Source organism: Gloeophyllum trabeum (assembly GCF_000344685.1).
Source record: "Gloeophyllum trabeum ATCC 11539 unplaced genomic scaffold GLOTRscaffold_00001, whole genome shotgun sequence".
Classification (NCBI taxonomy): Eukaryota; Fungi; Basidiomycota; class Agaricomycetes; order Gloeophyllales; family Gloeophyllaceae; genus Gloeophyllum; species Gloeophyllum trabeum.
This window is the reverse complement of record NW_006920410.1, coordinates 1,976,906-2,003,835: the sequence shown is the minus strand read 5'-3', so window position 1 is coordinate 2,003,835 and position 26,930 is coordinate 1,976,906. Positions and strand designations below refer to the sequence as shown.

General features: G+C 51.7%; 11 protein-coding genes across 11 annotated transcripts; 7 read left to right on the top strand and 4 right to left on the bottom strand.

The window, feature by feature from the left end:
• Nucleotides 1-449: 449 nt before the first annotated feature.
• On the bottom strand, nt 450-868 carry GLOTRDRAFT_109032 (uncharacterized protein). Its single transcript, XM_007862776.1, has one exon. It carries the CDS (start codon nt 720-722, stop codon nt 471-473), a length of 252 nt encoding a protein of 83 aa, XP_007860967.1. The 5' UTR covers nt 723-868; the 3' UTR covers nt 450-470.
• Nucleotides 869-1,104: 236 nt separating this feature from the next.
• GLOTRDRAFT_68361 (nucleoporin) lies at nt 1,105-6,555 on the top strand (the record flags this gene model as incomplete). The annotated part of the gene is made up of 21 exons (XM_007862775.1): nt 1,105-1,276; nt 1,332-1,442; nt 1,492-1,588; nt 1,638-2,050; nt 2,099-3,083; nt 3,136-3,338; nt 3,386-3,491; nt 3,552-3,723; nt 3,782-3,891; nt 3,945-4,077; nt 4,127-4,201; nt 4,255-4,331; nt 4,385-4,470; nt 4,519-4,844; nt 4,898-5,040; nt 5,094-5,343; nt 5,406-5,526; nt 5,579-5,680; nt 5,740-5,882; nt 5,952-6,391; nt 6,443-6,555. 20 exons carry the CDS (start codon nt 1,105-1,107, stop codon nt 6,192-6,194), a joined length of 4,068 nt encoding a protein of 1,355 aa, XP_007860966.1. The 3' UTR covers nt 6,195-6,391; nt 6,443-6,555.
• Nucleotides 6,304-7,250, bottom strand: GLOTRDRAFT_68359 (zf-C3HC4-domain-containing protein; the record flags this gene model as incomplete). The annotated part of the gene is made up of 4 exons (XM_007862774.1): nt 6,304-6,391; nt 6,443-6,905; nt 6,957-7,083; nt 7,143-7,250. The coding sequence occupies 4 exons, from the start codon at nt 7,248-7,250 to the stop codon at nt 6,304-6,306; spliced, it is 786 nt and encodes a 261-aa protein (XP_007860965.1).
• A 934-nt stretch (nt 7,251-8,184) lies between these two features.
• On the top strand, nt 8,185-9,571 carry GLOTRDRAFT_90048 (uncharacterized protein; the record flags this gene model as incomplete). Its single annotated transcript, XM_007862773.1, has 6 exons — nt 8,185-8,271; nt 8,421-8,570; nt 8,681-8,756; nt 8,875-8,920; nt 9,075-9,284; nt 9,430-9,571. 6 exons carry the CDS (start codon nt 8,185-8,187, stop codon nt 9,569-9,571), a joined length of 711 nt encoding a protein of 236 aa, XP_007860964.1.
• A 1,501-nt stretch (nt 9,572-11,072) lies between these two features.
• GLOTRDRAFT_102338 (uncharacterized protein) lies at nt 11,073-12,467 on the top strand (the record flags this gene model as incomplete). Its single annotated transcript, XM_007862772.1, has 5 exons — nt 11,073-11,085; nt 11,703-11,772; nt 11,840-11,961; nt 12,014-12,276; nt 12,342-12,467. 5 exons carry the CDS (start codon nt 11,073-11,075, stop codon nt 12,465-12,467), a joined length of 594 nt encoding a protein of 197 aa, XP_007860963.1.
• A 2,469-nt stretch (nt 12,468-14,936) lies between these two features.
• Nucleotides 14,937-15,994, top strand: GLOTRDRAFT_68356 (spindle assembly checkpoint protein). Its single transcript, XM_007862771.1, has 5 exons — nt 14,937-15,090; nt 15,164-15,274; nt 15,333-15,352; nt 15,406-15,532; nt 15,583-15,994. Exons 1-5 carry the CDS (start codon nt 14,999-15,001, stop codon nt 15,857-15,859), a joined length of 627 nt encoding a protein of 208 aa, XP_007860962.1. The 5' UTR covers nt 14,937-14,998; the 3' UTR covers nt 15,860-15,994.
• A 305-nt stretch (nt 15,995-16,299) lies between these two features.
• GLOTRDRAFT_52896 (uncharacterized protein) lies at nt 16,300-18,643 on the top strand. The gene is made up of 7 exons (XM_007862183.1): nt 16,300-16,827; nt 16,890-17,279; nt 17,330-17,430; nt 17,487-17,967; nt 18,021-18,250; nt 18,305-18,397; nt 18,458-18,643. Exons 1-7 carry the CDS (start codon nt 16,446-16,448, stop codon nt 18,467-18,469), a joined length of 1,689 nt encoding a protein of 562 aa, XP_007860374.1. The 5' UTR covers nt 16,300-16,445; the 3' UTR covers nt 18,470-18,643.
• A 222-nt stretch (nt 18,644-18,865) lies between these two features.
• On the top strand, nt 18,866-21,747 carry GLOTRDRAFT_113184 (ATP-dependent DNA helicase; the record flags this gene model as incomplete). The annotated part of the gene is made up of 14 exons (XM_007862770.1): nt 18,866-18,934; nt 18,991-19,048; nt 19,099-19,142; nt 19,198-19,376; nt 19,431-19,515; nt 19,679-19,824; nt 19,877-20,168; nt 20,223-20,470; nt 20,492-20,495; nt 20,604-20,795; nt 20,852-20,933; nt 20,989-21,023; nt 21,081-21,225; nt 21,275-21,747. 14 exons carry the CDS (start codon nt 18,866-18,868, stop codon nt 21,745-21,747), a joined length of 2,052 nt encoding a protein of 683 aa, XP_007860961.1.
• A 328-nt stretch (nt 21,748-22,075) lies between these two features.
• Nucleotides 22,076-22,290, bottom strand: GLOTRDRAFT_109028 (uncharacterized protein; the record flags this gene model as incomplete). Its single annotated transcript, XM_007862769.1, has 1 exon — nt 22,076-22,290. Exon 1 carries the CDS (start codon nt 22,229-22,231, stop codon nt 22,076-22,078), a length of 156 nt encoding a protein of 51 aa, XP_007860960.1. The 5' UTR covers nt 22,232-22,290.
• GLOTRDRAFT_68350 (epoxide hydrolase) lies at nt 22,290-23,685 on the top strand. Its single transcript, XM_007862768.1, has 3 exons — nt 22,290-22,671; nt 22,728-22,935; nt 22,990-23,685. The coding sequence occupies exons 1-3, from the start codon at nt 22,355-22,357 to the stop codon at nt 23,503-23,505; spliced, it is 1,041 nt and encodes a 346-aa protein (XP_007860959.1). The 5' UTR covers nt 22,290-22,354; the 3' UTR covers nt 23,506-23,685.
• A 52-nt stretch (nt 23,686-23,737) lies between these two features.
• GLOTRDRAFT_113181 (alpha/beta-hydrolase) lies at nt 23,738-25,077 on the bottom strand. Its single transcript, XM_007862767.1, has 4 exons — nt 24,764-25,077; nt 24,417-24,708; nt 24,194-24,363; nt 23,738-24,141 (listed from the first exon to the last, which is right to left on the bottom strand). The coding sequence occupies exons 1-4, from the start codon at nt 24,894-24,896 to the stop codon at nt 23,810-23,812; spliced, it is 927 nt and encodes a 308-aa protein (XP_007860958.1). The 5' UTR covers nt 24,897-25,077; the 3' UTR covers nt 23,738-23,809.
• Between the last annotated feature and the right edge of the window lie 1,853 nt (nt 25,078-26,930).

The following is a 26,930-nucleotide window of genomic DNA, read 5'->3' as shown; positions in this document are numbered from 1 at the left end:
TGAAAAAGGGAAGCTCGTTGTAGCGACTGGTTCACAGCCTTCATCGGAAGACGAAGCGGTGAGATACGCTTGCGTGATGGAATATTGGCCAAGGGTGGTTGTAGCATCGGACCATCGTGTGCAGATACAATCCCATGCTATAAGGGCGGTCGTGTCCGCTTTACTGCGGGCGAACTCTCCTTCGAGTGCCCTCCAGATCGTCCGCACATACCTAGAGACCCTCTCTCCACCTATAAACAAGAAGGAGCGGGCGGCATGCCTCGACATCGTGCACCAATTTCTTGTCTTTCATCCTGCGAAGCGCTTCAATTTTCCTGCTTATCTGTCGCTACGCGACACATTATTCTCGCTTCTCGAGCATCGGCCGGACTTGTGCCTTCGGCCTGACTCGACAACCCTCTTCCTACTCCTGCGTAGCTTGAAGCGCTCGCATCGCTGCGGGACGGCCGGGAGTGAGCTCGTGGCTGCTTTCAAGCAGCGATGGGGCCCGTCTGTGGTCGATGAGCGCGTTCGGCGACGCCTCGCATCCTTCTTAGCGAAAGAAGGCCACACGAGCCCTGCAAAGGATCTGCTGTCTCAGCAGAAACTCCTGGATACCCAGCGGCGGATGTGGAAGGTACAGAAGGAAGTAGTAGGGGGTGCATCAGGGGATAAAAGCCGGTATCGGAGGCTCCTGAGGCAGAAGTGGAAGAAAACACTGGTGAAGCGAGGTAAAGAGGCATGGAAATGGAGGATGTTGCGCAGGAAGCTTCGGACCGGACGACGTAGATATTCAGATGATGCCTTGTCAAAAAGCCCACCGGGAGTTGTTGTAGATAGGCCTAATAGACATTCTGGTGTCTAGTTCTGCAATGTGCATGTATTGGCTGCTTATTGACTCGGCACTTAAGCGCTTAATCTTTGAGACGGTGTTTGTCTTTCGGAATTCGTAGAAATGTCACAAATGTGGCCACATTGTGGCTCGGCACGTGGCTAGCGAGTTGGTTCCTTCGACGCGTCTTAGACCTGGAACGACCGCGTCGTGCGTGCCACTATTGACGCCCACCGCGCACCACACTCTGCTGGATTCTCGCGTCACGGACGCGTCTCCTCTGTATTCTCAACATGTTCAAAACCGCCGGTCCTTCCTCTGTTGTATCACGAAATGCGATCCCCGGTTCAAAATCTCCCGCCGCCCCAGACCTACCTGCCCTCCAGAGTGCAAGTAGGGTCTTGCAGGACCAAATATCAAAGGATGCTCAGTTGGTGCCGGATGTTGGGGATCTATTGACGAACCGTATGTGGACTGCATCCTCCATGTCATACTGACGAGCTAAAAGCCCATGTACCAGCCCAAATGCCATTTTCCTCGTCGTACAGCGTGTTCAACGACAATCAGCATGTCCCTTTTGCAAAGCGGAGGATAGCTCACATCCCCGACGCTGTCTTCTACCACTATGACAGTACGTCTACAATCCTCGCCCATTTTCCATTGCTAACGTCGCACTGGAGGCGCCAATGTAACCTCACATATGGGTCTGATGCCTGAAATTGATCGTGTATGGATTACCATTGACCACAAGCTCTTTCTATGGGACTACGTGGAAGGGTATTTTATTGTGATCTGCTCTGGGAATCATTGCTGACAGTACGTGAAGCCAGGAATTGCATTCATTCGTCGACCAGCCTGATGTCATTTCCCACGTCGCTCTTGTGAAGCCCAAGCCAAACATTTTCATTGACGAGATAGTCTATCTGCTTGTCATCTGCACGCCGGTGTCCGTCCTTCTCCTCGGCCTATCTGTGTCGACGCCTCCCCCCGGCAGTCGCAGTCTCAAAGATATAAAACTTTACGCGACCGACATGTCAATAACCACGGAAGTTGAAATGACATCGGTGATCGGTACGAAGAATGGCCGAATATTCATGTGCGGGGCTCACGACGGCAACTTGTACGAGTTGCATTATCAAGAAAAGGAAGGCTGGTTCGGTAAGAAAGTGCAACTGGTAAATCACTCGGTTAGCGGGATGCAGAGTTTGTTCCCTATGCTCGCTACTCCCAGATCAGAAGGTCAGTAATGTCACAACTGGTATTGTCTCCATCTGAGCAGTCACGCAGACAACTTCAAACTATTGGTTTCCGATCCGTCAAGGGACTGCTTCTATGCGCTTTCTTCCAGAAACACAATAAGCATCTACAGGCCAAACGGAGAGAAATCAGTCCAACAACTGCAGACGCTCTCGAGTCTGTACAATATCGCTCAACAGAAGGTACCTGGACATCCTGCCATCACCCCCAGTAGTTTCCAGATCGTCAGCTTGCATGTCATTGAGAAGAATGAAGCCCCACGATCAGGCGTGCAACTCATGGCTACAACAGTGAACGGTGTCCGCCTGTACTTCGGACCTTCGTCAGCCGGATACGGGTACTCCTTCAATGTAATGAATAGCAGTTCTTCCATACCTGGGCACCGGCCACTACAGCTGGTTCATGTCCGCCTACCACCCGTCAACCTTCTACATCCAGATGACGGGCTATTTACTGCCAGCGCACTGGCTTCAGGGCAACCACCTCCGCAACCTGCATATCCGCCTTACGTTGTGTCAAGAATAGAGAACGTCTGCTACACTTCTGGTCTTACGATAGCTGCAGAACCCGGCGACGGCATGGATGGGAACGATTTCATTCTCTGCATGGCGCCAGATCTCACCAAGATTGGAGAGCTTGGGCAAGTAAAGGAGATCCAGCCTCAGCAACCACCGCGTCCACCAATGCAGTCGTATTACCCCGTCACTACACCTGGCCCGTCACGCCCGCCTTTGACTGAGTACGCGACCATGATCGAGATATCTGGTCGTACTTGGGCAATCGCACCTATTCCTCGCACACCTTATCACAGCTCGACTCCGTCCGAGTCCCCTGTACCCGTGGCAGCAAACGAGCTCGCTGTCCAGTTTTGCGAGCCTCCAACGCAATTTATGATCCTGACGAACGCCGGACTAGTATATCTGTGGAAGAGAAGAGCGCTTGATTACTTGCGAGCGGTTATTGAAGATTTCCACGCAGATGGCAATCCTCAGCCTATTCTTGATTTCCGAGACAGGTATGTGTCCGTTATCCTCTCCCAGATCCTGCAAGACAATGTATAATCGCAGTTTTGGCCGAGATCAAACGTGTGCTATGTTGCTCGCACTCGCAAGTGGCAACACATTCTTGGATATCGATAACTTCGCATCACCGACGCTGAGTACTGGAAAGATAGCCAACGTTAGCTCCGAGATAGCGGCTGTAGCAAAACAAGCCTTCTATGACTTTGGGGAGCGACCCATGTGGGCAGAACGGGCAACGCTTGGCACAAGTACGTGGCTTATATCTCGATATTTTCGCATCGCTCAAGTGATACAGGTGAGAATGCGGGGAGTGCGATCTTCAGTGGCCGTCGAGAAGGATTCGCATTCTACTTTGCGAGACTCGTACGACCATTGTGGAAAGTGAAGTTGGTCCAAACCGGGTAAGAGACCCCGCAGGTTACGTCCGGCAAGAATGAACAAGGCATGCTGATATCACACAGGGCTCTCGGTTTAGCAGAGTGCGGCATACCTGAGGAGACTCTCGTGACGACACAGAAGAACCTTCACGCTCTGAAGGAATTCTTGGACAAGAATCCGCATCTGTTCCATTCCGCTCCTGGGGACAAAGCAGGTGCGAGAGGCGCCGCTGCAAGCGAGCAAGAAGCGTGGAAGGTATTATTATACACAACATGCTCTAGAGTTTGTGGGATCTAATGAGGATTTCCTCTAGGCCGAACAAAGCTCAGTTTCACAACTTCAAGCGCTGCTTGCTAGGACCATCGAAGCTATATCGTTCCTTCTCCTTTTGGTAGACTACAAGCTAGCTGACCTTATTGCCCAGTGAGTGGCGGATTGAACACTCTATACGATATCTAATCCTTTCACTTTTACAGATGTGACCCTGAGACCCAGAAGATGATTACCTCACTTACTTTTGAGGGTCTCGTGGTAACAAGTGAAGGCATTACTGCGGCCAGGGCCCTCGTGAACGTGGTGATCGACCAGCAGATAGGGCAACAGATTAGCGTCCGTGATTGACTTAGCTTTGCTTTTCAGTGAGTTGACATTAATATAGGTTGACACCATAAGCGAAGTGCTCCAGGAGCGATGTGGCTCGTTCTGTAGTACAGATGATGTCCTGTTTTATAAGGTAAATGGTGACCTGGTTTCCATAGGAGGGTGCTGAACAAGGACGGATCCTAGGCCAAAGAGAATGTGCGTAAAGCCGCGGAAACAGTCAATTTGGCGGAGAAGCAGAATTGGTTGAACGAGTCACTGCGGTGAGTGACATGGTATAGTGGCCCAGTACTACTACCAATAACGCACTATCAAGACTATTCATAAAAGCGGGGGCCATCCTGACATTAGAGAAACTTCGCGAGATATGTGGTGAATATCAGCAGCTAAGATACCCGAAAGGTTTGTATCGCTTGATATCAATGACCTACTCTCACTAATACATGACAGGGGCTGTGGAATTGCCACTGCACTACGCTCAGGTCGTCGACGCCGAACGTCTTGGTCAGGAGTACTGGTATGCCGGCTGCCCTGCGAGCGACCGACGTTCAGAGTTCTGGGAACGAAGGAAGCAATGTTATGACCTAGTGTTGGACTCCCTGACCGTATTCGAGGAGAGGGCAGGTGCAGCACCCGAACAAGGAGACGGACCGGAAGATCCGGAAACTATTCGTAGTCATGCCTTCGCACTAGCTTTCGCCAGCAACGACGAAATGTTCCATTCCACCATGTATGAATGGCTACTGGGCAAGGGAGTCGCCGATGAACTGTTGGAGGTTCGTGCATGAGCCATTGCTCCGGGATCCCATCTCATCATTTATTTACACAGATGCGTCCTCCTTACCTCGAAGCTCACTTAAGACGCGAACCGATAACAGTGCAGAAATATCAATTGTTATGGCAGTTTTATGTCAAAAATGGTCAGCCACTACGCGCAGCAGAGGTACTTGCCGCTCTCGCAGATTCTTTGCAGTCAGTGTTGCGGATTCTAAGAACGCGTGGGGTTGTTGATATCGGCTTCGTAGGCTCGGACTAACGCTGGAGGAGCGGCTGGAGTATCTGACCCTGGCCGTTGGCAACGCGAAGTCACACCCAATCTCAGCTGAGGGGAGACATGAGACGGCAATCGCTTTCCTAGCAGAATTGGAGGACAAGCTGGAGGTTGCGCAAGTGCAGCTTGAAATGTACCACACCCTCGTACCCCATATTAAAGACGCAGAAGAAGTCAGAGAGAGGATCCAGTTGCTCGGGCGACGATTGTTCACCATGACTGAGGTTTGTAGAGCCTGCCTGAATTTCTTCCCGGCGGGCGAAGCTAACGCTAGGATCCTTTGTAGCTCTTCGAGTTATACGCCGCGCCTTTCGATCTTCGAGAGATGCAATTGCTGATTCTACATGTCTCTGATCATCGAGATGAACATCTAGTGAGACCTATTTGGAACAGAATATTCGCGGATAGTGAGTTAGCGCTATACCGATTATACAAACAGAAGCATGATTTTCTCGCCAGCCACCGCAGGGGTCGATCCTAAAGAAGGCGCAGACCAGTTGATCTCAAAGGTTGTTTCGCTTGGGCACCGGTTCTACCCCTCGGAGAGCGCGTTCCCTCTGCGTGAGTGTCAAGCTCAAATTCTTAGCATCCGAGCGCACAATGAGCTTACGCCCATGCAGAATACATTGCATCTCTGCTTGTTCGCTTTGAGCTAGCTAACAAGGGTGTAATCCCGTACGGATGGGCGCCGCGCGTTCTGGTGCAGTGTGGAGTGCCTTATGGCGAGATCTGGGACATCTTTAATGAGATGTACGAATCTCAGGTGCGTTAGCAGAGCCAGTTTGACAAGATTAAGTCCTCATGACGATCTTCGCTGTTCTATGTGGAATAGGTCCCACCATTCAATGACCAATCTAATGTCCAAGCTATCTCCTCGGACATCGCGGTGCTTCTAACAGACTGGATGCAAGAAGCACAGCGACCGCTATCATCTGCTGCTCGGGAGTTCCCAGTAGATCGGATAGATGGCGCGGTGGGCCTGTATCTCTCTGAGTTGGATCCGAATAGGACAGAAACCAAAGCTGCCTACGAGGCACTCAGACGGTACGTGCGGACAGGCGGCAAGGTCTGGTGATGTTCTGGAGATACTGTATATGTATGTAGTCGCATCATTTCCATATTCTCATCGTACATATTCATATATGTGGCCGATTGCTGATCCTCCAAAACTGATGACCCCGGCTTCACCCGACTTCAAGAATAGCGTCCTCTGCCCGCAGGAGAAGACGCTGAGTGATCTTCTGTGTCCAGCCGTAGACCTTCAGGAGCGTACTTCGTACCACTCAGCACCAGGACTGGACGCACGACACGTTGCAAACTCACCGGGCAGCTCCGACAATGATAAGGACCACAATTACTATGGTCGCAAGGTCTCCGCCACCCCGCCTACTACGGGTGGCCCGATAACGAGCAAGCCACCCGATTGGGAAAGGCATTGACAACAGCATGTGCACCAGCGATCCCGCACCAACCACGGGAAGACCCAATAGAAACCGCTGCGCCAATCGCTTCAGCAGACCCGGAGGTTTCATGGGAATGGGAGTAGATGGTCGAGGCCGCCGAATTCGCCCGCCTACGAGAGTGTCGTCCAGAATGGCATCTTGATCTTGCATAATCCGAATCGCGGCACGTACAATATCTCTGACAACATCGTAGGGCCAGAAAGATACGTAGTAGTAGCCATCCACTGGACTGTCCTCTAGGGAACTCAGGAAATAGGTCGTGACGAATGAAGAGCACAGGACGAGGAGCGTAAACAATACGGACGACACTGCTCCAACAACAACTTCATCACCACTGAGCCATGTCCCATTTGATGAAAATCCGACGGGCTCACCAGGGTTGGTCGCGATGCCCACGACTCTGGTGCGTGCGAAGTGGTAACGATAGTTGCACTGTGGACACGCAAAGAAGGCGGTCTCTGAAGAGTTCCGCCAACGCTGGAGGCACTTGACGTGCACATACTATGGCTATATGGTGAACATTGACCTCAGTTCAGCTACCGCTTCCAGTGACCACTTACACTGATCGACCCTCGACACTGACACGGCCGTATGAGCCGACCCAATTCAGGATCAGGACCATCAAGACATATGCGACATTGTTTCTCGTCCGGAGTCTCTGCGGGCATCCTCACGACCTTCAAGGGTTCAGGAAAGCTGTATAGCAAGGGCCACGTCGCAGGGTATACACGGCCGATTCAAGCAGCGCTGCCGCTGGCGTGACGCGCTGTGGCGCGTTACTCATTACTTTCACGTGATGCGACGCGTCTGTCAGCGTAACCAAAGCGTAAGGCGCAACTGAGTGGCCAATAAATGAGTGGCCTCCGACTTTGTTTTGACTGGTCGGCAATATGTCTAGTAGCTGGCGTCTTAACCCATACGAAGGTTCATATGGAAGGAGCTACAGGAAGATGTTCACTCCGCTTGCCAAAAACCTCAGGTCTGGGAATCTACATCTGGCTGTCAACATGACGGAGGAATATGCGAAAGTACAAGTTTCAAAAATTTCGAGACTCAGTGGATTTGAGCTCTCGATTCCTTCAGGAGAGGTGACTTGGAGCATTCCTGTCGACACTTGAGCGCCAGGACCAAACGTCGTATATCTTGCTATCCGGGCCTACGACCTCCCCATACTCCCTTGCTCTGGCATGAGGAGGCACTACAACTATAACTCTTGAAGTGGAAAGATTATACCAAGAACCGTAGCTAAGGCTTTGATGGCGCCCAGTGGCCCGCCGTTTTCGTTCATAGGCGCATGGTGGTCCAATACTCGATTTCACACTGAAAGTTGCATCAGGGGATCTACCATCGGTCCCAAAGCTATCTGTCCCAGGACAGCTGCATTGGAGCGCAAACAGCACAGTACGTAACATCCCCGCTAGTGAATTTCAGGGTATTCATGAATTTGCTCTTTGTCTACTGAAGGACTGGCCTGGTGCGAGTCAGCTCGAAATAATGAGCCAGGGTCTTGACGTACAGTGGCAACGGCATGCACTACTGCCCGTGTTGGAATGCTAGGCTGCAAGTCTACGCGGACGGCAACCTTGTCAATCTCGCAAAAACATGGCCGTCAGGGCGGTAACGTGCACCGCCGTCCCGCGGCGACCTTCGTTGTTACGGATATATTTGTATTGCCGGGAACACGGGCAGGTGAGCCTGCCACGATCTTGACTTCTAGAGGCAATCGGACGGCTCAGTCGTATCAAGAAATTTGGTCCAGGTTCAGCCGTTTACTTTTGCTGAGTTGAAGCGCAGCATCTCGGCATTGCAGGCACGGACGTAAAATCCGTCCATTTCAGATTTCCTCGGAGTGGCTACTGAGAATATCCGCTCGTGGAGTGCGCATAGGCATGCTCCACCCGACCCCAAAGGACTTTGTTAAGGGATCTTTCCCGAAGATGTTGGTAACGCAGCCCAGCCACATGAGCGCTTGGATTTTCCGTGCTAGTGTGAGCTAGTACGGTAATTCACCCGCGTATACTCGGCTTTCCGCTACGAGAGGTTATATGAGCCGCGCTCTACTTGCGTCCATACTTTCCCGCTCTGCTTTATGACACAGCGCCCCGCCGGAGTCGGTATCCAAACCGCTGAAGGCGTTACCCCACCTTCAGCTTCGTTTATCATTCTCTGGGACTGTAAGCACCTTCACTTCCGCCCATGACGAAGAGTCTAGAACCGGCACTCCACCCGTCTACGGAACCTAGTAGACTGCCGACGTCGATAGCAGCTTCTACTACGGCTTGGGGCTTTCAGGGAGCCCACATACAGGAACCCAAGTAACCAACTCGCACCTAGAGCCGTGTGTAGGTGGGTTAGGATCAGAAACGCCTTCTAAGACGATTAATAGCCACAGTCGCCACGGGTATATATATCTGGCCTGCGTCCTGCGTACTGAACGCTGAAAGTTGAACAGTCCCCAATATTAAGTAGAGCTGGATAAATGACCTCTGTAGCTTGAGTCTGTTCACGATGTGGCACACTCAGCGCACCGGCGAGGGGATATACGACCTCGGATCTCGATTTCATAATTCACGTACACGATCGCGTCAAGAGGATACGGGATCGTTACACTCCGTTGATATGGGGGCGTACATTTCCGCTATATTCATCCTGAGACACGAACCGGCGGTTCCGGTGCCGATCCACGCAGGTGCACACTTATGGTACGCCATTTCCTCCGCAATCTCTGACGCCGCACGGGCAAACGCGGTCACTTAAAGCTGATGCTCGGGAATGAAAGAAGGCCCTCGGAGGGTGTGCTACCCGCGAAATGGACTCACCGCCGACGCTCCTGCTCACCCACTCGAGGCAGGCGGCATCTTTCCAAAAGGAGTATCTGCGTCGAACATCGCTGGTAGAAGCCAGTGTCATTGCGTCCGAAGGCACGGTACAGTCTATGTACCCTTCCCTGCGCGCTTCGGGACCCAAAGGAAATGCCGAGCGGGCTTAACAGGCGCGCCAGAATGCAGATATGTCACTTGCATCTCTGGGCATGGGCGTTGGCCCTTCTAGATGCGCAAAAGAATACCGGCACAGTCTGTAATATGGACGGATCTTGTCCAGTGCAGGCACGCTCTTCTCGTCCGATTTAATCTTTCTGCCCTGTCCCAGATTAATATTAAAAGCCGTGGAGGCAATAGCGGGAACGCGCCTCGCTCTGCAAACGCGTAATCACGGTTCGTGAACCGACATCTGCCATTGGCGACATAATTTCCTGTTCTGGCCAGTACGCAAGTCCCTGTGACAATCTTCGGCTGGTGTAACATTAGCCTGGCCGTCTTCTCGGGCACGGGACGTTCATCAGGCGATAGGTTCCTTCCCATGGATGCTCTTGGAGGACTTGTCTGCACGGACCTGCGTCCTAAAAGAAGGGTTTACCGTAATAAGCACTGGTTCGCAAATACTAGACGTAGGGTGGTTGCCAGATCTGGCTCCTCCTGTCATAAGATTACCTCAGCTTGGAGGACCTTGCCCAGTGTCTAACGGACTCTTCCGTGACATGGGCGATCGATAGATCGTCGTTAAGTGGTATGCTAATCTTGGGTGAACTTGGTACGGTCTCTCGAGGATGAATCCAAGCCACCTGCTTTGTCAGAGATGACAACTTCCAGAAAGACACTGCTGCCGCAGACGCAAGGATCGAGCCATGCTCCAAGCTACCGGAGGTAACATTGGTCGTGTCAAGGACGTGCTGCACCGAGCACTCACTCTGCGGGAAATGACTGATGGCATCCTATGGCAAATATGCTATGAGGCCAGTCAACGCGTCGACAACCTACCGAGGCCTTCAGAGACAGATGATAGTTCAAGTTAATTTACGTACTGCAATGATATAGCCGCCTCGAGCGGGGATTATGTTTACGATGCGAGGGTCCCCGGGTAGCTCAGGATTTTCGTGAGAAGAGCCTCCCCCATATTCGACGTTACAAAGGGTCCTGGCATTTCTTCCATGTATGAGTATCTCAAACGGATCGAGGGCCTTAGCTTCATGCTAGGGATACCGAAGAAGGATTGCCGTACTAGTGATCGCATACTCCAAGCCTGCAACTAGAGATACGGCCTAGACTCGCTGGAAAGAATCATACAGTAGTGTGGCCCCACAACGCCGGACGAGCGACGTGGAATTGAGTATGACGCAGGATTTGGATACTGACGCGTTGCGTCTCCATATTTTGGCTGGCGTTGTGGTACATTCGAACAGGGGGACAATATTCGCTGGGCCTCTGTGGCCAGAAAAGGCAATACAGGCTTCGCGGATCTGCCGCGGACTTGATGGCCAAGGCTGCTCCTCTGGCTGATGTCGCTCCACAACATCAATGAAGTAGTTCGATTCATGCCCGCTAGATTCACCATCAAGGGATTGGCCACCGCTCCTGCTCAAGGTCTAGAACCAGCTCCAGCAGCGCAGTACAATGTTGTGGCCATGACACAACGCAAGGCTGGAGGCCGAGATGGCCGTGGATGGCAGCGGATCGTCTGGGCTAGCGGATAGCCTATCAAGTCGCCAACGTCGGGGGCGAGCTGCACGGCGCTTCGGGGGGAGATTTGGATCTGCCGTCGCTGGAAGGCTAAATTGCATCTCCAGGATCTCCGCCTCGGACGAGGAAGCTGCGCTGGCTTGTTTTGCAGCTTTGCGACGCTTCCTTCGTCCGCGGAAATCGTGATCCCTGGCCGCTGCCTGCCCCCATCGACTCCTACGTACTTTGTAGGCCTTCTTCCTCGTGCTGCCTCCGATCGTTGATGCTTACTCTGACATTGCTGGGTGGTACCAGCAATTCATTCAAACTAGGTCTCGAAACGTTATAGAACCTCTCGCAGCGGGGTCTCTGCTATAGCCTAAACTTGACTTTATGAATGCCAACGGAGTTCACTCAAATGCCAATCCATCTCCTCCATCTCTTCTTTCTCTGTCAGGTTTTGGGAATTCGCCCTTGTCTGTCATTTAGCGTTGCTCAAGCACCCTAGAACGATGTTACATTCAACAGCCAGTGTTAAAAGACTCTGCAGCTGTCCTCAGTCTCAACTCGTTCGTATTGTCTTCACTGTTGTCTTCTTCCCAATGTCGAAAATCACTGACCCAGACAATCAAGTCATTGCCATCTCCACCTGCAATGTCGGCGTCGGTCCAGGCGGAAGCACCTCGATGCTGGCGTACGTCTTGCGTGGGCGGCGCATCAACCGGGAAAAATTGAAATTTACACTATTATGCGTATTATAGACGCGTGGCTATCGTAGACTACCGGGGTCAAGTCGTGCTTGACACCTTCGTCGCACCGAGTCCTGCCACGCCCGTAGCCGATTATCGGACCGCCTCCACAGGCATCCAGCCTCACCATCTTCGTGCGTGGATTCCTCTGTCTGGAGGTGCTATACTGACTGCCGACCTCGACAGACAATGCGCCAGCCTTCTCAGCCGTCCAGGCCCGCGTAGCGCAAATCATACAAAACAGGATCCTTGTCGGCCATTCATTGTGGAACGATCTCTCCGTTTTAGGAATTCCACATCCTGCGGTAAACACGCGTGACGTGGCCCTCTATCAGCCATTCCGGAATGCCCTCCGGGTTCAGGGCGCAGGCCCCAACCAGATAATCGGGCTCAAGACGCTCATGTGGCATTTCATGAGGCGAAGATGTGGCGACGAGAATGTATGTCCGGTGAGCGTTTCGCGTTTCCTCCCTAATAGCCAATGATTAAACGTAGGCGCAATTCTGCAACCTAGCTCGAAAATGCACGAGCCGCTATGGACCTCTACCGCTCTAGTTATCAAGAATGGGAAGTCGCTATTAACGGCGGGCATTGGCCGTGCGCTTTGCCCCCTTCCACATTCTCCCGATGTTATACATAGATATCCCAGGAAAGACTGAATACGGCGATAACAGTTGTCTTTCCGGGATTTGGGTATATAGAACTGCGCATTCTCGCACTGAAACTTACTCCTCCATTCTATAATTACATAGCCGCAAGCTTGAGTATGCTCTTGGATGGCCTTGTAAGGCACCTTGCGATAATATGTAGTATATCCGGTTTGATACATTCAGTAAAAATCCTATACGATCTTCCTAGAACATGGCTACCAGCGCTTGACTCGGGCGTTCCTCGTCACGACTCGTAGGGAGCCAATACCAGAGGGCTTTTAGTAGATGCGGCACACATGGTTGGGCCGATTCAATGCAGTCAGGCACTCGTGTTATTATTCACGAAGTGATCTTGACACACGGGACGAATTCGCACACGACCCGAGAACCTTAAGTCCAGCTGAACAACTAATCTTATCATGATGTCAGCCAACACATTAACGATCGCCGTGGAGAAAAGAAAAGAAACAAGTCACAGCCGTCAAACCCAGCCGCGATCCCGAGCCTGGCGTTAGATATTGCATGTAGGAAGCGCGTCTGTGATATATTATGTCGCGTACCACAAACTTTATGCGCCCGAAGATTCGCATTGTCACGAGTCCTGGGGAGCAGCAGATCCGACGGCTCAGCTCGACTGCGCTGCTCGCTCTTGTTCAGTACCGACGACTTGCCGCCGGGGTGAGCGTTGAGACTTTGGACGTCACGGACGACTCTACTAGAGATACCCGAGCCCGTCGCCTCGGTGCATAGAATGGCTATGGGGTCTGGCGGCTGTCAGGTAATAAGAAAGGCCCAGCCCAGGCTCCAGATAGATAGGCACGGAAGCAAGACTCTGATACCGTAGCGGGCGATGAATACGGTAGGCCCACTGAACCTTCCTTTCGTGGCATTAGAATTCGCTTCAATGCGATCATTTTCAATAGGTGCGGGTCCTCCTACAAGTACTGTTGACTGACCACGAGCAGCGTCTCGCAACTGCGCCAGGCGCTCCCGGGAACGAATAGAGTTGGACTAAGCTAGGACATGTACCTTCAAGGGTGTCCACAGCCTTGTCCATTACCGCATGACGCCGATGCGTGATTTGCGCAGCTAAGGCACGGCATTAAGCGACAAGCGTCCAGGAACGTGGGACCTGCGACGGATGGCTGATGGCTGATGGGCAAGCGTCAGTATGTACAGGTATAGAATGCTCGCTCGCACCTCTCCTCCCAAGTACGAAAAATACCATGACACTAGGATAGAACGAACCAGACGTCAAGCATTTTGGACGGGTAGGTATTGTGGTTTTTGGACTGAATGACTTTGCAGACACAGATAAAGTCATGGTTTGCGATCGGAAGTAGGTAAGCCCCGGCCGATTACAGTGGCATGGAGGGCCAGGGAACTAAGGAATAACTTACCGGAGTCTATCCCTTCTTATTTCGGAATTATATAGCAGCTTATGACGACGTACCCACTGGAGCACTGCGAGGGCACAGGCGTTCTGTAAATGAGCTTGAGCCTCGGTATCACCTGTATACACACGCTAGGAGGCAACCTCAGCGCTGGAGCCAGTCACTTCAGAAGACTACCCAAGGTCGCGGAAGGGGGACGTCATATTCTGACCAACAGAAATTGTTTGTTCGACCAGAACTTGGATCGTGACGGCGAGTTTAAACATTATCCAAGAGAGCTGAGCGCGCCGGCCGAGTCGCAGACGGCGAAGTCCGCTGCCCTCGTGGGAACAGTGTCGTCCTCGAGATATGCAACACTATCTCGGAGCATGCGCGGAGACGCGAAAAAGATTGGGGCATGGATCTCGGGAGTTCCATGAATCTCCGGAGCCATACGTGGAACGCATGTGCGGGCAGGTATATTGCCTTTCCCGAGGGCTCTCTGGACATGGTGGGATGAAGTCTGAATATTCAAGGCAGATACCTGGCCTGAACAAGAGGATGTAAATGGAAGATCAGCGGCGAGTTCTAACTTGAAGAAACATGAACACCAGACAAAGCTTGATCTCATGGACCGATGGAAAGTTTTCTCAGCCTAATCCCGTACCCTTGGCGATGGCTCCCAGTGCGTGTATAAGCATGGATTGCAGCAACCGTCAGTCCTCTCAGTTTTCGTCCAGACTGAATATTCATTTCCTCAATTAGAGCGGGCACTTCTCACCCGGGCCGGGCCCAGTGAGACGGATGTTGAACATGCCGTAACCGCACCGGGAGCGCCTTGCAGTAAGGAAACAAAGATGCGCCAACTCAACGTTCAACTGCCACAGCTGATATGGTAGATGCAGCAGTGGCAGATCAATGTTAATCAGCTGTGATCGCAGTGAATGATACTTGGGAAAAGCAAAGGAACTATTACTATCAGGGTGACCCGACCGTGGCAGTCCTGTATGATAGCGGCCCATTGCTATTTTTAGCTGACGCACGTGACAGACGCGTTCATTGTGCAGCTGATGTGACTGTGGCGACGCGTTCTTCCAAGCTGTCTGCCAAGACTCTCCTCAATCCCGGTCTCCAAACTCAACTAAACCATGCCTACGAAGCAAGCACCTACCAGACAGGCTATTACCCTGAAAGGTTCGACAAACCTAGTGACAGAGTTCTTCAAATATGCCGTTAACACGTCGGTCGGAGTTTCTTCCCTCGCATCGATCTTTGGCTAACACTTGTATCATCTATCCTTTCTACACTTTCAGGATACTGTTCCAGCGAGGAGTCTACCCTTCCGATGACTTCCATATGGTGAAGAAGTACGGGCAGACTGTGCTTATTACGCAGGACCTTGCATTGGAAAATTACCTTGACAAGTGAGTGATTCCAGCAGCGCTGAGAAAGAGTAGCCTCATGATATTTGCTGTCATCCAGGATCCTGAAGCAAGTAAACAGTGCGTATAACGAATTCTGTCGTCTGCGTTGTGATTGACGGGTGGCTCGATAGAGTGGCTTTTGACGGGATCTGTGACCCAGCTGGTCCTCGCGATCATCTCCAAGGACACCAGGATAACATTGGAGCGCTGGGTATTCGATGTCAACCTCGTCGAGCAAGAGCAGGACACAGCGGAGCCGTAAGCAAGTCATTGTTCTTCCGCAGCTTGCCATCCTGACAGCCTTATAGGAGGCAGCCAAAGCCCGAGTCCGAGATTCAAGCTGAAATACGCTATATCCTCAAACAGATTGTCTCTACGGTGACGTTCCTGCCGATTATGGACGAGCCAACCGTCTTCAATATACTGGCGTACACTTCCGAGTCAGCAGATATCCCAGCAGATGAATGGGTGGACACCGACCCTCTCGCCATCGAGGCGAGCAAGAGTCAGCAAGTGAAGCTTAGAAGCTTCAGTACCGATGTACACCGGATTGAGGCCATGGTGGCCTACCGCTACGAGGGATGATCTATTCGGGGTGTATGTGCTCGGGCATTCGGGGGTTTCTCTCTAATATTAGGCATTTCCCAATCCATCATTTGGAATACCTTGTCCATTGCTCGGGTCGATATGCCATCGGGATGTCTGCAGTGGACGTGTGACGCATTGCCATCACGATGGCGGTAAAAAGTCCATCTGGACTGCAGGTCTGGTGCGAGATCGTTGATGTGCATCAACTTGAGGCGCCGGTGTTTCTCATTACCTCGTACTCAGAATCTCTTCGTGACCTGTGTGGAGTTCACTGCATAGCGAGTGTAGGATAACGTCGACCGCAACAGTAGGCAGCTATAATTAGCGGAGTGGATTCGGAAATGACAGCGTGGACAAGTCGATTGCCATGGCGCCGGCGGTACACGGTCACGGTGGTCACAGATACATCAGCAAACTGTCTGACTTTAGATATAGCCGGCCTTGTCCCTTACACACAGCGTCTGGCTACGTTTCCCTTTCTCCCCCTCCCCTCTCTACTCTTCATCCTGTTTGTCTGGCCGGTCCCGGACGCCGCTCTTTTTCAAAGCTTTCGGAACTGTATCATTAATCGACAAGCACGACCATGGGTGAAAGCTGGTTCCGTAGAGAGTTCCTGACCCCGAGGAGGCTCGCGTTCAACGTAATATTCTATGGCATACACTTCGCACTCTTTGCATATGGGTGGTACAGCCAGGAAACCAACACGAAGCTGGCTGCCCTCAACGGCCTCAAATGGTCCGTATGGACCTCCCGAGGTGCAGGTCTCGTCCTCGCCTTCGATGGTGGTATGATCCTGGTCCCTATGCTTCGCAACGTCATCCGCGTTGTGCGCCCCAAGCTCCAGTGGTTATTCCCTGCAGATGAGAACATCTGGTTCCACAGGCAGGTCGCGTACTCTATGGCTTTCTGGGCCATGGTACACACAACAGCGCATTATGTCAACTTCTTCAACGTCGAGCGGACCCGTGAGTAATCTATATCTGATTGCGAACAATTGTCTACCACAAATTTCTAACAACACGTGCAGAGGTTCGACCTGAAATTGCGCTGGATATCCACTATACTCAAGCAGGCGGTATCACCGGCCATTTCATGCTCCTCATCATGTTCCTCATGTACAGCACTGCGCACCACAAGATTCGGCAGCAGTGCTTTGAAGCTTTCTGGTACACTCACCACCTTGCGTTCTTTTTCATGATTGGGTTGTATACCCATGCCACCGGTTGCTTCGTCCGTGACTCCGCCGAACCTGCCTACTCTAAAGTATTCCCCTTCTATACCACGGATCATTGCTTGGGTTACGAGAGTTGGAGATTCACTATCTGGCCCGGCATCCTCTACTTCGGCGAGCGCGTCTGGCGAGAAATCCGGGCCAGACAGGCGACAAGGTTGTCAAAGGTCCTCGTCCATCCTAGCGGTATGTCTTTTTTGATTTGATCAGGCTGAACATTGTCTCACGAATACTAGGGGCCATGGAGCTGCGCATCATCAAGCCAAGCTTCAAGTATGTTGCTGGTCAATGGCTCTTCATCCAGGTTCCCGAAATCTCCAAGCTCCAGTGGCATCCCGTAAGATAATTTGCTGGCAGCTAGAGCTAAATACCAGACTAACTGCTCGCTACTAGTTCACTATCACTTCAGCTCCGGAAGATCCTTACGTCTCTGTTCACATTCGTCAAGTTGGTGACTGGACCCACGCCCTAGGCGAGCGCCTCGGCGCTGGCCCTCAGGTTGTCGCTGCCATGACTAAGGCTGCCATGAATGGTACTGAGAAAGACGAGAAGCTGACAATGCTCGGCGCTACCCGCGGCGATTTCGTGGAGATTGAAGGTGGAGCCGGTGCACAAGCACTGCCGACAGTCAGGATCGACGGACCGTACGGCGCGCCTGCTGAAGATGTATTCAACGTGGAAGTGGCAGTCCTGATTGGTGCTGGTATCGGTGTTACGCCTTTCGCTTCGATTCTCAAGCATATCTGGTACCGCCAGAAACGTGGCAACTTGGGTTCTCTCCGCCGGGTAGAATTCTTCTGGGTGTGCCGTGACGCTCCCTCCTTTGGTTGGTTCCAGAGCCTTTTGCAGGAAGTCGAAGCTGCCCAGGCTGATCGTAAGTTGGAGCTTCGTCTACCTGAGGGATCGCTGATATTTATGTGCCGTTAGCCAACTTCTTACGTATCAACATCTATCTCACGCAGAAGATCAGTGAGGACATGCTGTGGAACATCGCTGTGAACGATGCGGGCGCGGAATACGATCCTTTGACTCTCCTCCGTACTCGCACCATGTTCGGCCGTCCCGACTGGAAGAGCATTTACGGTCGGATGAAGCAGGCCATCGAGACAGGCCAGTATCTCCCGGGTACGAATTCTCAGCTCAAGACTAAAGTCGGGGTAAGTCAACATAGTTCGCAAACCAAGTTTCTCTGTTAATTATCACGGTTGTAGACGTACTTCTGTGGACCCGGTGTCCTTGCGAAGGCCATCAAGGAGGCTACGGTCGAATCCTCCTCGTCCGCTGTAGAGTTCTCGTTCGCGAAGGTCCGTCCCTGTTTTCCGATCGTCCCTGAGTGATAACTGAATGTTTACTTTAACCTCCAGGAACATTTCTAGTCGACGCGCACTGTGATGCTATATTGAACGCTCGCTTTCTTATCGGACCATCTTGTCGTATTTAATGTACAGCTAGCTTTCTTGAGTTCGAATCTCATGCTTGTATACCTTACTTCTGGAAGTAGGGCTTTCGGTGGAAGCCAATGATAAAAGAGCGAGTACTGGTGAACCTACAGGACCTCTTGTGTTCATTGTGAGTTGCGAGACTGCACCTGATACTGTCGCAACCTGCAGATTGACCAGGTTTCCTGTGACCTCGGTCACGTGAAAACACCACCGACAGTCACGCCGCGAGTCTCAATTTCTTGCGCGTCGAACGCGTCTCAGCGAGGTGCGCGCAGTCGAAGACGTGCGCAACGAAACTACAGCATCCTTCTTTTGCCTGCGCCAATTACTATGGAGAAAGCCCATGAATTACTGAAGAATGTGTTTGGCTTCTCATCATTTCGCCTGTCTCAGGAGGAAGTAAGAATCTCCAGCTTCCGAGTCCGTTGGTCGCATTCATTACATCCGGATTCTAGGTCATAAAGCGTATTCTCGTTGACAACGACAATGCTCTCGTGCTGTTTCCCACCGGAGGTACTTATGAAGTAGATTCTTGGGCTTGCCCTAATGACATCGCTGTTTAGGTGGAAAGAGTCTGACGTACCAAGTGCCAGCCTTGTGCTTAGATGTGAGGTCCCTCCCTCCCTTTATGATCTTACAGCTGGAACCCTGTGTTTGTTTAGGGCTTGACGCTCGTCATCTCACCTCTCATTGCCCTCATGAGAGATCAAGTGGAAGCCCTGCGTAACCGAGGGGTGAAAGCCGCTAGCTTAGACAGCAGCCTCGATGCTGAGACAACTGCATGGGTGAAGAACGAAGTACTGTCAGGTGCACTCAAGATTCTATACGTAGCGCCGGAAAGGTGAGTGCTGCCATGCGGTGGCCCGTCCCGCGTGCAGAGACTAATCTTGTGCAGATTGAACAACGAGTCCTTCATTGCCATGATGGGTCGTGTCAAAATATCGTTACTTGCCGTTGATGAGTCACATTGCATATCACAGGTGAGCTCCTACCGTCCCATGATGGGTCGTGTCAAAATATCGTTACTTGCCGTTGATGAGTCACATTGCATATCACAGGTGAGCTCCTACCGTCTGATGTTTCAGCGTTGAACGGCAAACATGTCGGTAGTGGGGTGCCAGTTTTCGTCCGGAATACCTGAAGATTGCTCGATTTGCGGAAGAACAAGACGTAGGAAGGGTGCTATGTCTGACAGCCACCGCCACTCAGGCAGTTGCAGAGGACATTTGCAAGTCCTTCTTGATAGACCCCGTTGCAGGGGTATTCCGCACACCTGTTTATCGACCGAAGTAATGGTATTCTCTCTGCACGCTTAGTTCGGTTTCTGACATCATTCACCAGCCTGTCGTTCCAAGTCACCATCGCAACGGATTTGGATTCCAAGGTCAAACAGCTTTTACCTCACCTGAAGGCTCGCACCGGCCCCGCCATCATCTATGTCACCCTGCAGCGGCATGCGGAAGAAGTAGCGAATCACCTGAGACCCCACGGAATCGATCCCCTCGTGTACCACGCAGGCTTGCCTTCCGAACAGCGTGAAAGCGTCCAAAGCGACTTCATGCAGAAACCCGATGCTGTCGTGTGCTGTACCATTGCATTCGGTATGGGGATTGATAAGGCAAATGTGCGACTGGTGAGTATCTTTCCTATGTATAGGGCGCTTGAACATTGGTGTGATGATACGTAGGTGGCTCATCTTTACATGCCGAAGACGCTGGAGAACTACAGCCAGGAAGTCGGTCGAGCTGGTCGCGATGGGCTTCCGTCTACGTGTTTGATGTTTCTTTCAGCCGCTGACATACCAGCCTTGGAAGGCTTCGCTAGGGGCGACACATGTGCAGAAAGAGATCTCCAGCTATGGATGCATGAGGTCGCATCTAAAGGCCCAGCCGCGGATGACACATTGGATTTCAATCTTTACCAACAATCGAAGACGTGAGCGTTTCCTCTTACGAGCACTGTAGATCGGAGAAAGCTAAGCACGTATGATTTGCGTTAGATATGACATCCGGGTATGCCATCACCAACCAGGCAACTGATGAAAGGCACTAACTGACATTGGGTGTAGCCGACCGTTTTGAACCTATGTTACGCTCAGCTTGAACTGGATTATAACCATCTACGTGCAGTCACTCCGTTCTACTCAGTCTATACTTTATCACAGCGCACAGCGAGCGGATGGGCCAAAGTCATGTCGGACAACTCTCAGGCTGCTCGAGTTATCAAAGAAAACTGGTATTCCAAGGCCGGAGGCTACGAAGTAAATGTAACTTTCTGGGGATGTAAGGATCCCTATCTCACGTTGACTTGCTATAGATTGATGTCGTGAACGCGGCGACCAAGTCTGGTGTGGACCGAGCTGCGCTCACCAAGCGAATCAATGACTGGGAGTTCGATGGTAGGTCAATTTGCTTCCTAATGCATTTGGTATGGCTTAACGTCCCTTCGTCAAGGCTCGGTCTCTAGCAAAGCATCACAAGTGAGAGCGGTAAGGTGCATAAGCATTGGCAGGCGTCACTATTTCTAATTCCGACGATTCTCCCAGCGTTACGCCGTGATCAATCCGCTCCCTAAAGATACCACGAGTGTCAATGAGTTGGCGAGCAAGATGCATCAACGTATGGTTGCCAGAGAGGATGAAGCCGTGCAGAAAATCCGCGAAGTTATAAAGTTTGCCACGGACGATGACTGTGAGAATCTTGGGCTCCTCGATAGTGCTGGTTCCTCACGTCTCCGTAGGTCTCGCCCACACTCTGTCAAAGTACTTCGGAGACGTGGAGAGCGTGCCAAATCAAATGTGCGGGTCGTGCACCTTCTGCACTACCGCGGAAGCCGTCCCTTTTAACCCGACTGTCGCTGCTGTTCCCGACCGTGACAAGATCGCAGCCATTCTTGCCGCATGCCCTGAGCGAGACGACCCTCGGCTCCTTGCTCGCATGGCGTTCGGTATCACGTCGCCTAGACTGACGGCTGGCAAGTGGTCAACTTCACACCCGCTCTTTGGGAGTATGGGGGACGTCGACTTCGACGCGCTCATCAAGGCTTTTGATGCTGAGTGCGAGAAGGCGGGCTATCGGCGGACAGAAGCACCCGCGGCAGCGCCTACGAGAAAGCGATCTTATCCTCAGAGCTCGACTAGCTCAAGGGGAGGCTCGTGGGGAAGAGGCAGCGGTAGCAAACGGGCCCGAAGCTGGCGAGGAAGATACAACTGAGTGCAGGAGGGGGTTCATTCCGTTGTAAGAGGTACAGTAGATTACACCGCACTTGCGTCAGTAATGAAGTATGATAAGGCTGTATAGTAGCTAGACGCTGAAATATTACATGTAAAGCGAGTCGATCGGAAACCATTAAATCGCAGTCGTGAAGCGAAAGCTGTACTCGAGCCGGCGGTATCTTATGGTTGATCGAATCCAGGAGACAGAACCCTAGGGTAAGGTTAGTCAGCACGTGGCTAAGAGGAGCTGCTCGTGCGGTAATTCAGACCGACGTTGATGGAGAATGCACGCAGGCCTCGCTACACGTCGCAGGACGTATCACTGTTCAGTTTGTTTCTCGGGTTTCTGCTGTCTCATATCCATCTTTGTCGTCTCTAAAAAGCCCGGCGTTGCGTAAGTCGCCGTTCCCGGCGCTGGCTTTCATAGCCTCGATCATATGTTCCAAAATATAAGGGGAGAGGTCTCGTCCTTCACCCTTCATCTCGCAGACCGAATGACCCCCCTCATCAATGCCGTCAAATCCGAGCTCCAGTCTCTCTCAGACACGATATATAGCGTTGCTGGACCGGCCCCCGACACTGATTTGACTCTGTCCCTATGGGGCATGGACCGTAGTGCCTACAAGGATCTTCAGACATACCGCGGCATGCACTACCACTACTTCTCAATCCCTGCAGTAGGCAGCAAGCCTACGCTTCTGTTTCTACATGGTTTCCCATCCACATCATTTGATTGGCGGTACCAGGTCTCCTACTTCAAGAAGAAGGGGTACGGATTGATCGTGCCGGATATGCTTGGGTATGGAGGGTCGGACAAGCCATTAGAACCGGAGCATTACAAGGCTAGTCTCCTATGTCAAGACATGACGAGCATTTTGGACAATGAGGGCGTTGACAAAGTCATTGTCATTGGACATGATCTGTGCGTAGTCGCATGACGAATCCGGCGCTTGTGCTTGAGCTTATGAAGTCATCCAGGGGTTCAAGGATCGTCTCACGATTGGCGAGTTACTACCCAGAACGGTTTACGGCGTACGCCTTCCTGTCGATAGGTTATACCCCACCAATGCCCAAGTTCGACATGCACCAGGCACTCCAAATGACGAAACAACGGCTTGGGTACGAACTGTACGGCTATTGGATGTTTTTCTCGGCAGAAGGGGCAGACAGGATCGTAGACAACCACGTATGTCATAAGTTGCATTATCTCCGCACTGAGCTGATAGGTGTCCTCCGACAGTGGGACTCGTTCTTCTCCCTAGTCTACCCACATGACCCTACGCTATGGAGGACTGACCTAGCCCCGTTAGGTTGCTGCAAGGCATGGTTACTGGCAAATAAGACCGGCCCTCTTCCGCCTTACCTCTCCCCAGAGGATAAGCAGATCATGTCCACTCTTCTCCGCCCTCTCACCGGGGCTTTGAACTGGTACAAAGTCATGACGGGTGGTGTCCAAGCCGCTGACGACCGCTCTGTGGCCCCCTACCGTTATTCTCTTCCTCCCACAGCACCAGTGCTCTTTGTGGGGTGCGAGAAGGACTACATTGGCCTGGTTGCGGCGCACAAGGCGGCAACAGAGAAGTGCGCGGGGGAGGGGATGGTGCGGACAGAGGTCTTCGATTCCGATCACTGGGTGATGTTCAGCCATGCCGAACGGCTGAACAAGTTACTAGAGGAGTGGATAGGCGATGCTATGCGGCGGAAGGCAGAGGAGCAAGAGCACAAAGGCGAGGCCAATGGCGACAGCAGGCTATAGAGGTTGCGGACATACGGAACATTCATAATATAGTGTATAGGTACTGATATCCGTTTTGCTTATATCCTGCTTTCATCTGTAGTATGCAGTGTACACAGGCTATTTTGTACTGTAACTCATCTGCCTGGGATCTGGTGTAATCTATGGTGTATGAACCCTAGGTTAGGGTTGCGATCTATGTTCTAAGCACAGCCACCATCCGGCTTGTTCTCAACTGCCCCGGATCATCCGCTTCGCGCCAAAGCCCAGAGTGTATGTATCGGGTTGTTTAAGTTCACGCTGCTCAAAAAGAACAAGATATTATTTACACCCACTTCTTTAAGAAAGCATATAGGCCTGTCATCTCGTCCCCCTCGTCGCCGTCCCACCCGTGATTCTTACCTGGTACCTCCTCATAGACCCACCTGTCCCCCTCTCCCCCCGGATCCCTCTCCTTCAAGGCTTCCACGACTTCACGACTCTGCGCCACTTCGACTTTATCATCGTCATCTCCGTGGGTGATGTAGATGGGCGGCAAAGCTTTGTCAGGAGGGTACGACCGAACGAGAACGGAGATCGCATATGCCTCAGCAGGAGGGGTCGTCGAGTCGTAGAGTAGGTCGTTGAGAATTGCGTTCTGAAGCATGTAATCGTACACTGAGAATGAAATGAGTCAACACGCATTAGACTGCAGACCACACGGACTCACTAGAACCGCGATTCATGTCGGGCGTGTTATTAGTCATGACAGGAGCGTCGTGCTTCAAATATGGAGCGACCTTCTCCGTTTCAATCTTGGGAACGCCCCTCGGCCACTGCGGTGTGGTCCAAAACGCGGCGCGAGTGTCAGTAATTGGGAAAATTGCCGTGCAGGCTTTGCTGAATGAAATGTAAGCATCATTAACTGACGAATGTCTACATAGATCACCGACATATCCGCCTTGATATAAAGGGCAGCCAACAAGCTGAGCCAGCCACCCGCAGAACTGCCGCATGTCGCAACTCTGTTGATGTCCACCGTCACCTTCGCGTCCTCTTGCAGCTTCACCGGGAGCTCTTCGCCTATGAACTTAATGGCGTCCGCTACATCGGAGACTATTTCAGGCATGCGCACTTGGGGCGCAAGGCGGTAGTCTGGGGATACCAAGATATGGTTGTATTTGGAGACGCCGTTGATCATATGAGCAGCCAGACGTCCTCGGTGACCTTGCAGCAGACCTCCACCTGGGTGGAAAAGGTGTTGAGAAACAGTACGAGGGCTAGCAGCACGTTGACATACCGTGGAACCATATCAGTACAGGTAGAGGCTTGCCTTGTGCATCTATTGTAGAGGGAACGTAGACGTCAAGTTCGATAGGGATTTTGTCGCCGAATCTTTTGAAGACGTATGTCGCCCTGGGACTGACGGACATAGTTGAACTGAACCTCTTCGCTAATCCTTGTTGCAGTGGGCAAGGTTGGTCAGCACGAGTGACATGCTTGACCTCATATATGTAAGCGGGGGTTCCTCGCACGAAGCGAGTACACGCGCTAGTCCGCAATAGTGGAGGGACCAGGATAGTTAAGGGCAAAACTTGAATAGGACACGCAGAATAAACTATGGGAAGCGGGAGCAGACTGGCCAGTGGCGGATGAATCTGGCGTCCATCACGTGCCCCGGAGGAGGCCGCCTCATCGTCTGACTATGGGGAGGCGCAACGCCCGGTTCCGGTGCGAGTTGATTTGTCAGCAGATTGTGGCTGAAAGGTGGTCGCAAGTATCCCCTCGTATTCTTGTGCATTCCTCTGCTCCATTCTCACCTTATGCATGCATCAGCAATGTATATCACTATTTAGTCTCGTACCCATCCGTTCTGGAGAGGACGCGGACTGATCCGGTCGGACTTTCAAAAAGTTGTGCAAGGTCCTCTCCAGAACGTCTGGTGCACTTCGTTCGAGCACTATTATTGACGTCATAGTGTCACGTATGTCACGGCCCCGTGATCTGACGCGTTCTAATTTTATTCGCTATCGTCCTTGACATTGCTAACTAAATCGCCAGACAATTGATCGATTTCAATGTCGATGACCGATTTGATGCATTCAGCCGCGAAATGCTCCATTACCGCCCGAGCAGCCATTGGCCTCCGATTGGTAGAGCCAACTGTTCTCGGCGCCTTCCACCAGCTATGGACTATCGCAGGAAGCTCTGCACTGCGCATGAGCCTCATGTGATGATAGGACACTTGCATGTCCGATGTACACCCTGGATCACCCCAGCTGATGGCTCGCAGAAATTCTGCTAGGTCCAAGTTCAACTCGGACATTAAAGTGAGGATCTTCTTAACCTTCATGGTCAATGTCCCAGCCTCATTTGTTTGATTGAGGTCGTATTCAGCCTCTTCTTCGCTATCTGAGCTTGCCCGGGCCCCTTCCGCAATGTCTGGTTCGTCATCCGTGTCAGGCTCACTGTAGTACTCTTCATTATCGTATAGAAAGTGAAACTCCCTCCTTGGTGAAGAAAATGTTTGCTCGCTCGCCATGTTGATTTAAGATTTGCTGAGTGGTATATTGAATGCACGAAGACGCGGTACACGAGACAAAAATAGCATCTTCAAACTAACGTTTTGGGCGGGAAAAATGGCAAATCCCGACGGCCCGCTGTCACGTATGACGTCAATAATAGTGCTCGAACGAAGTGCACCAGACGTTCTGGAGAGGACCTTGCACAACTTTTTGAAAGTCCGACCGGATCAGTCCGCGTCCTCTCCAGAACGGATGGGTACGAGACTAATCACTATTGTAAACCAACAAGAAGGGTATTCTACCATTACGGACTGTAGTAGATATAAACATGTCTGTCTCTTCTTATTCCTGAGCTGACCACCATCGGGATGAAATGATGGTCAAGTTCACCGAGGTCAGCAAAGGAGTGCTTAGGGAAGTTATGTATTGTCTTTAGAAACATTTGGAACATATCTATGTGCACACCAGTGGGTGCATTCCCTATCCTTGATACAGATGAGCTTGATTTCCAGGAAGCACAAATCTGTGTAATTAATGGACAAAGCAAGTACTGGATCACAGCTGTAAAAGGCTGAATATATATCTCATGTACTATGTTGATTTTACAGTTTCAACATAGGGGAAGGGACCTGCTTCTGCTGCGGCAGGAGAGCCCGGACAGTGACCAGGATATTTGGTGTGACACTTTTTGCGATGGTGTCACAGCTTGTCACGTCCGCGACGCGTTCGGACGCGTCGTTAATTGCTCTTTACTGCCAGAAAACCTACAGCGTGCTACGTTCACATTCACGCGTCACTTGATTCATAAAAGTTAATCTATATCAACGAGCGGATGCAACGTTGGTTGTACATTTTTGTTAAATGTACTTGCGGTCTCGTTACCTCTATCTAATGAACTTGATACTGGGAAAATCAGAAATTCAAAACCAACGTTGCATCTTC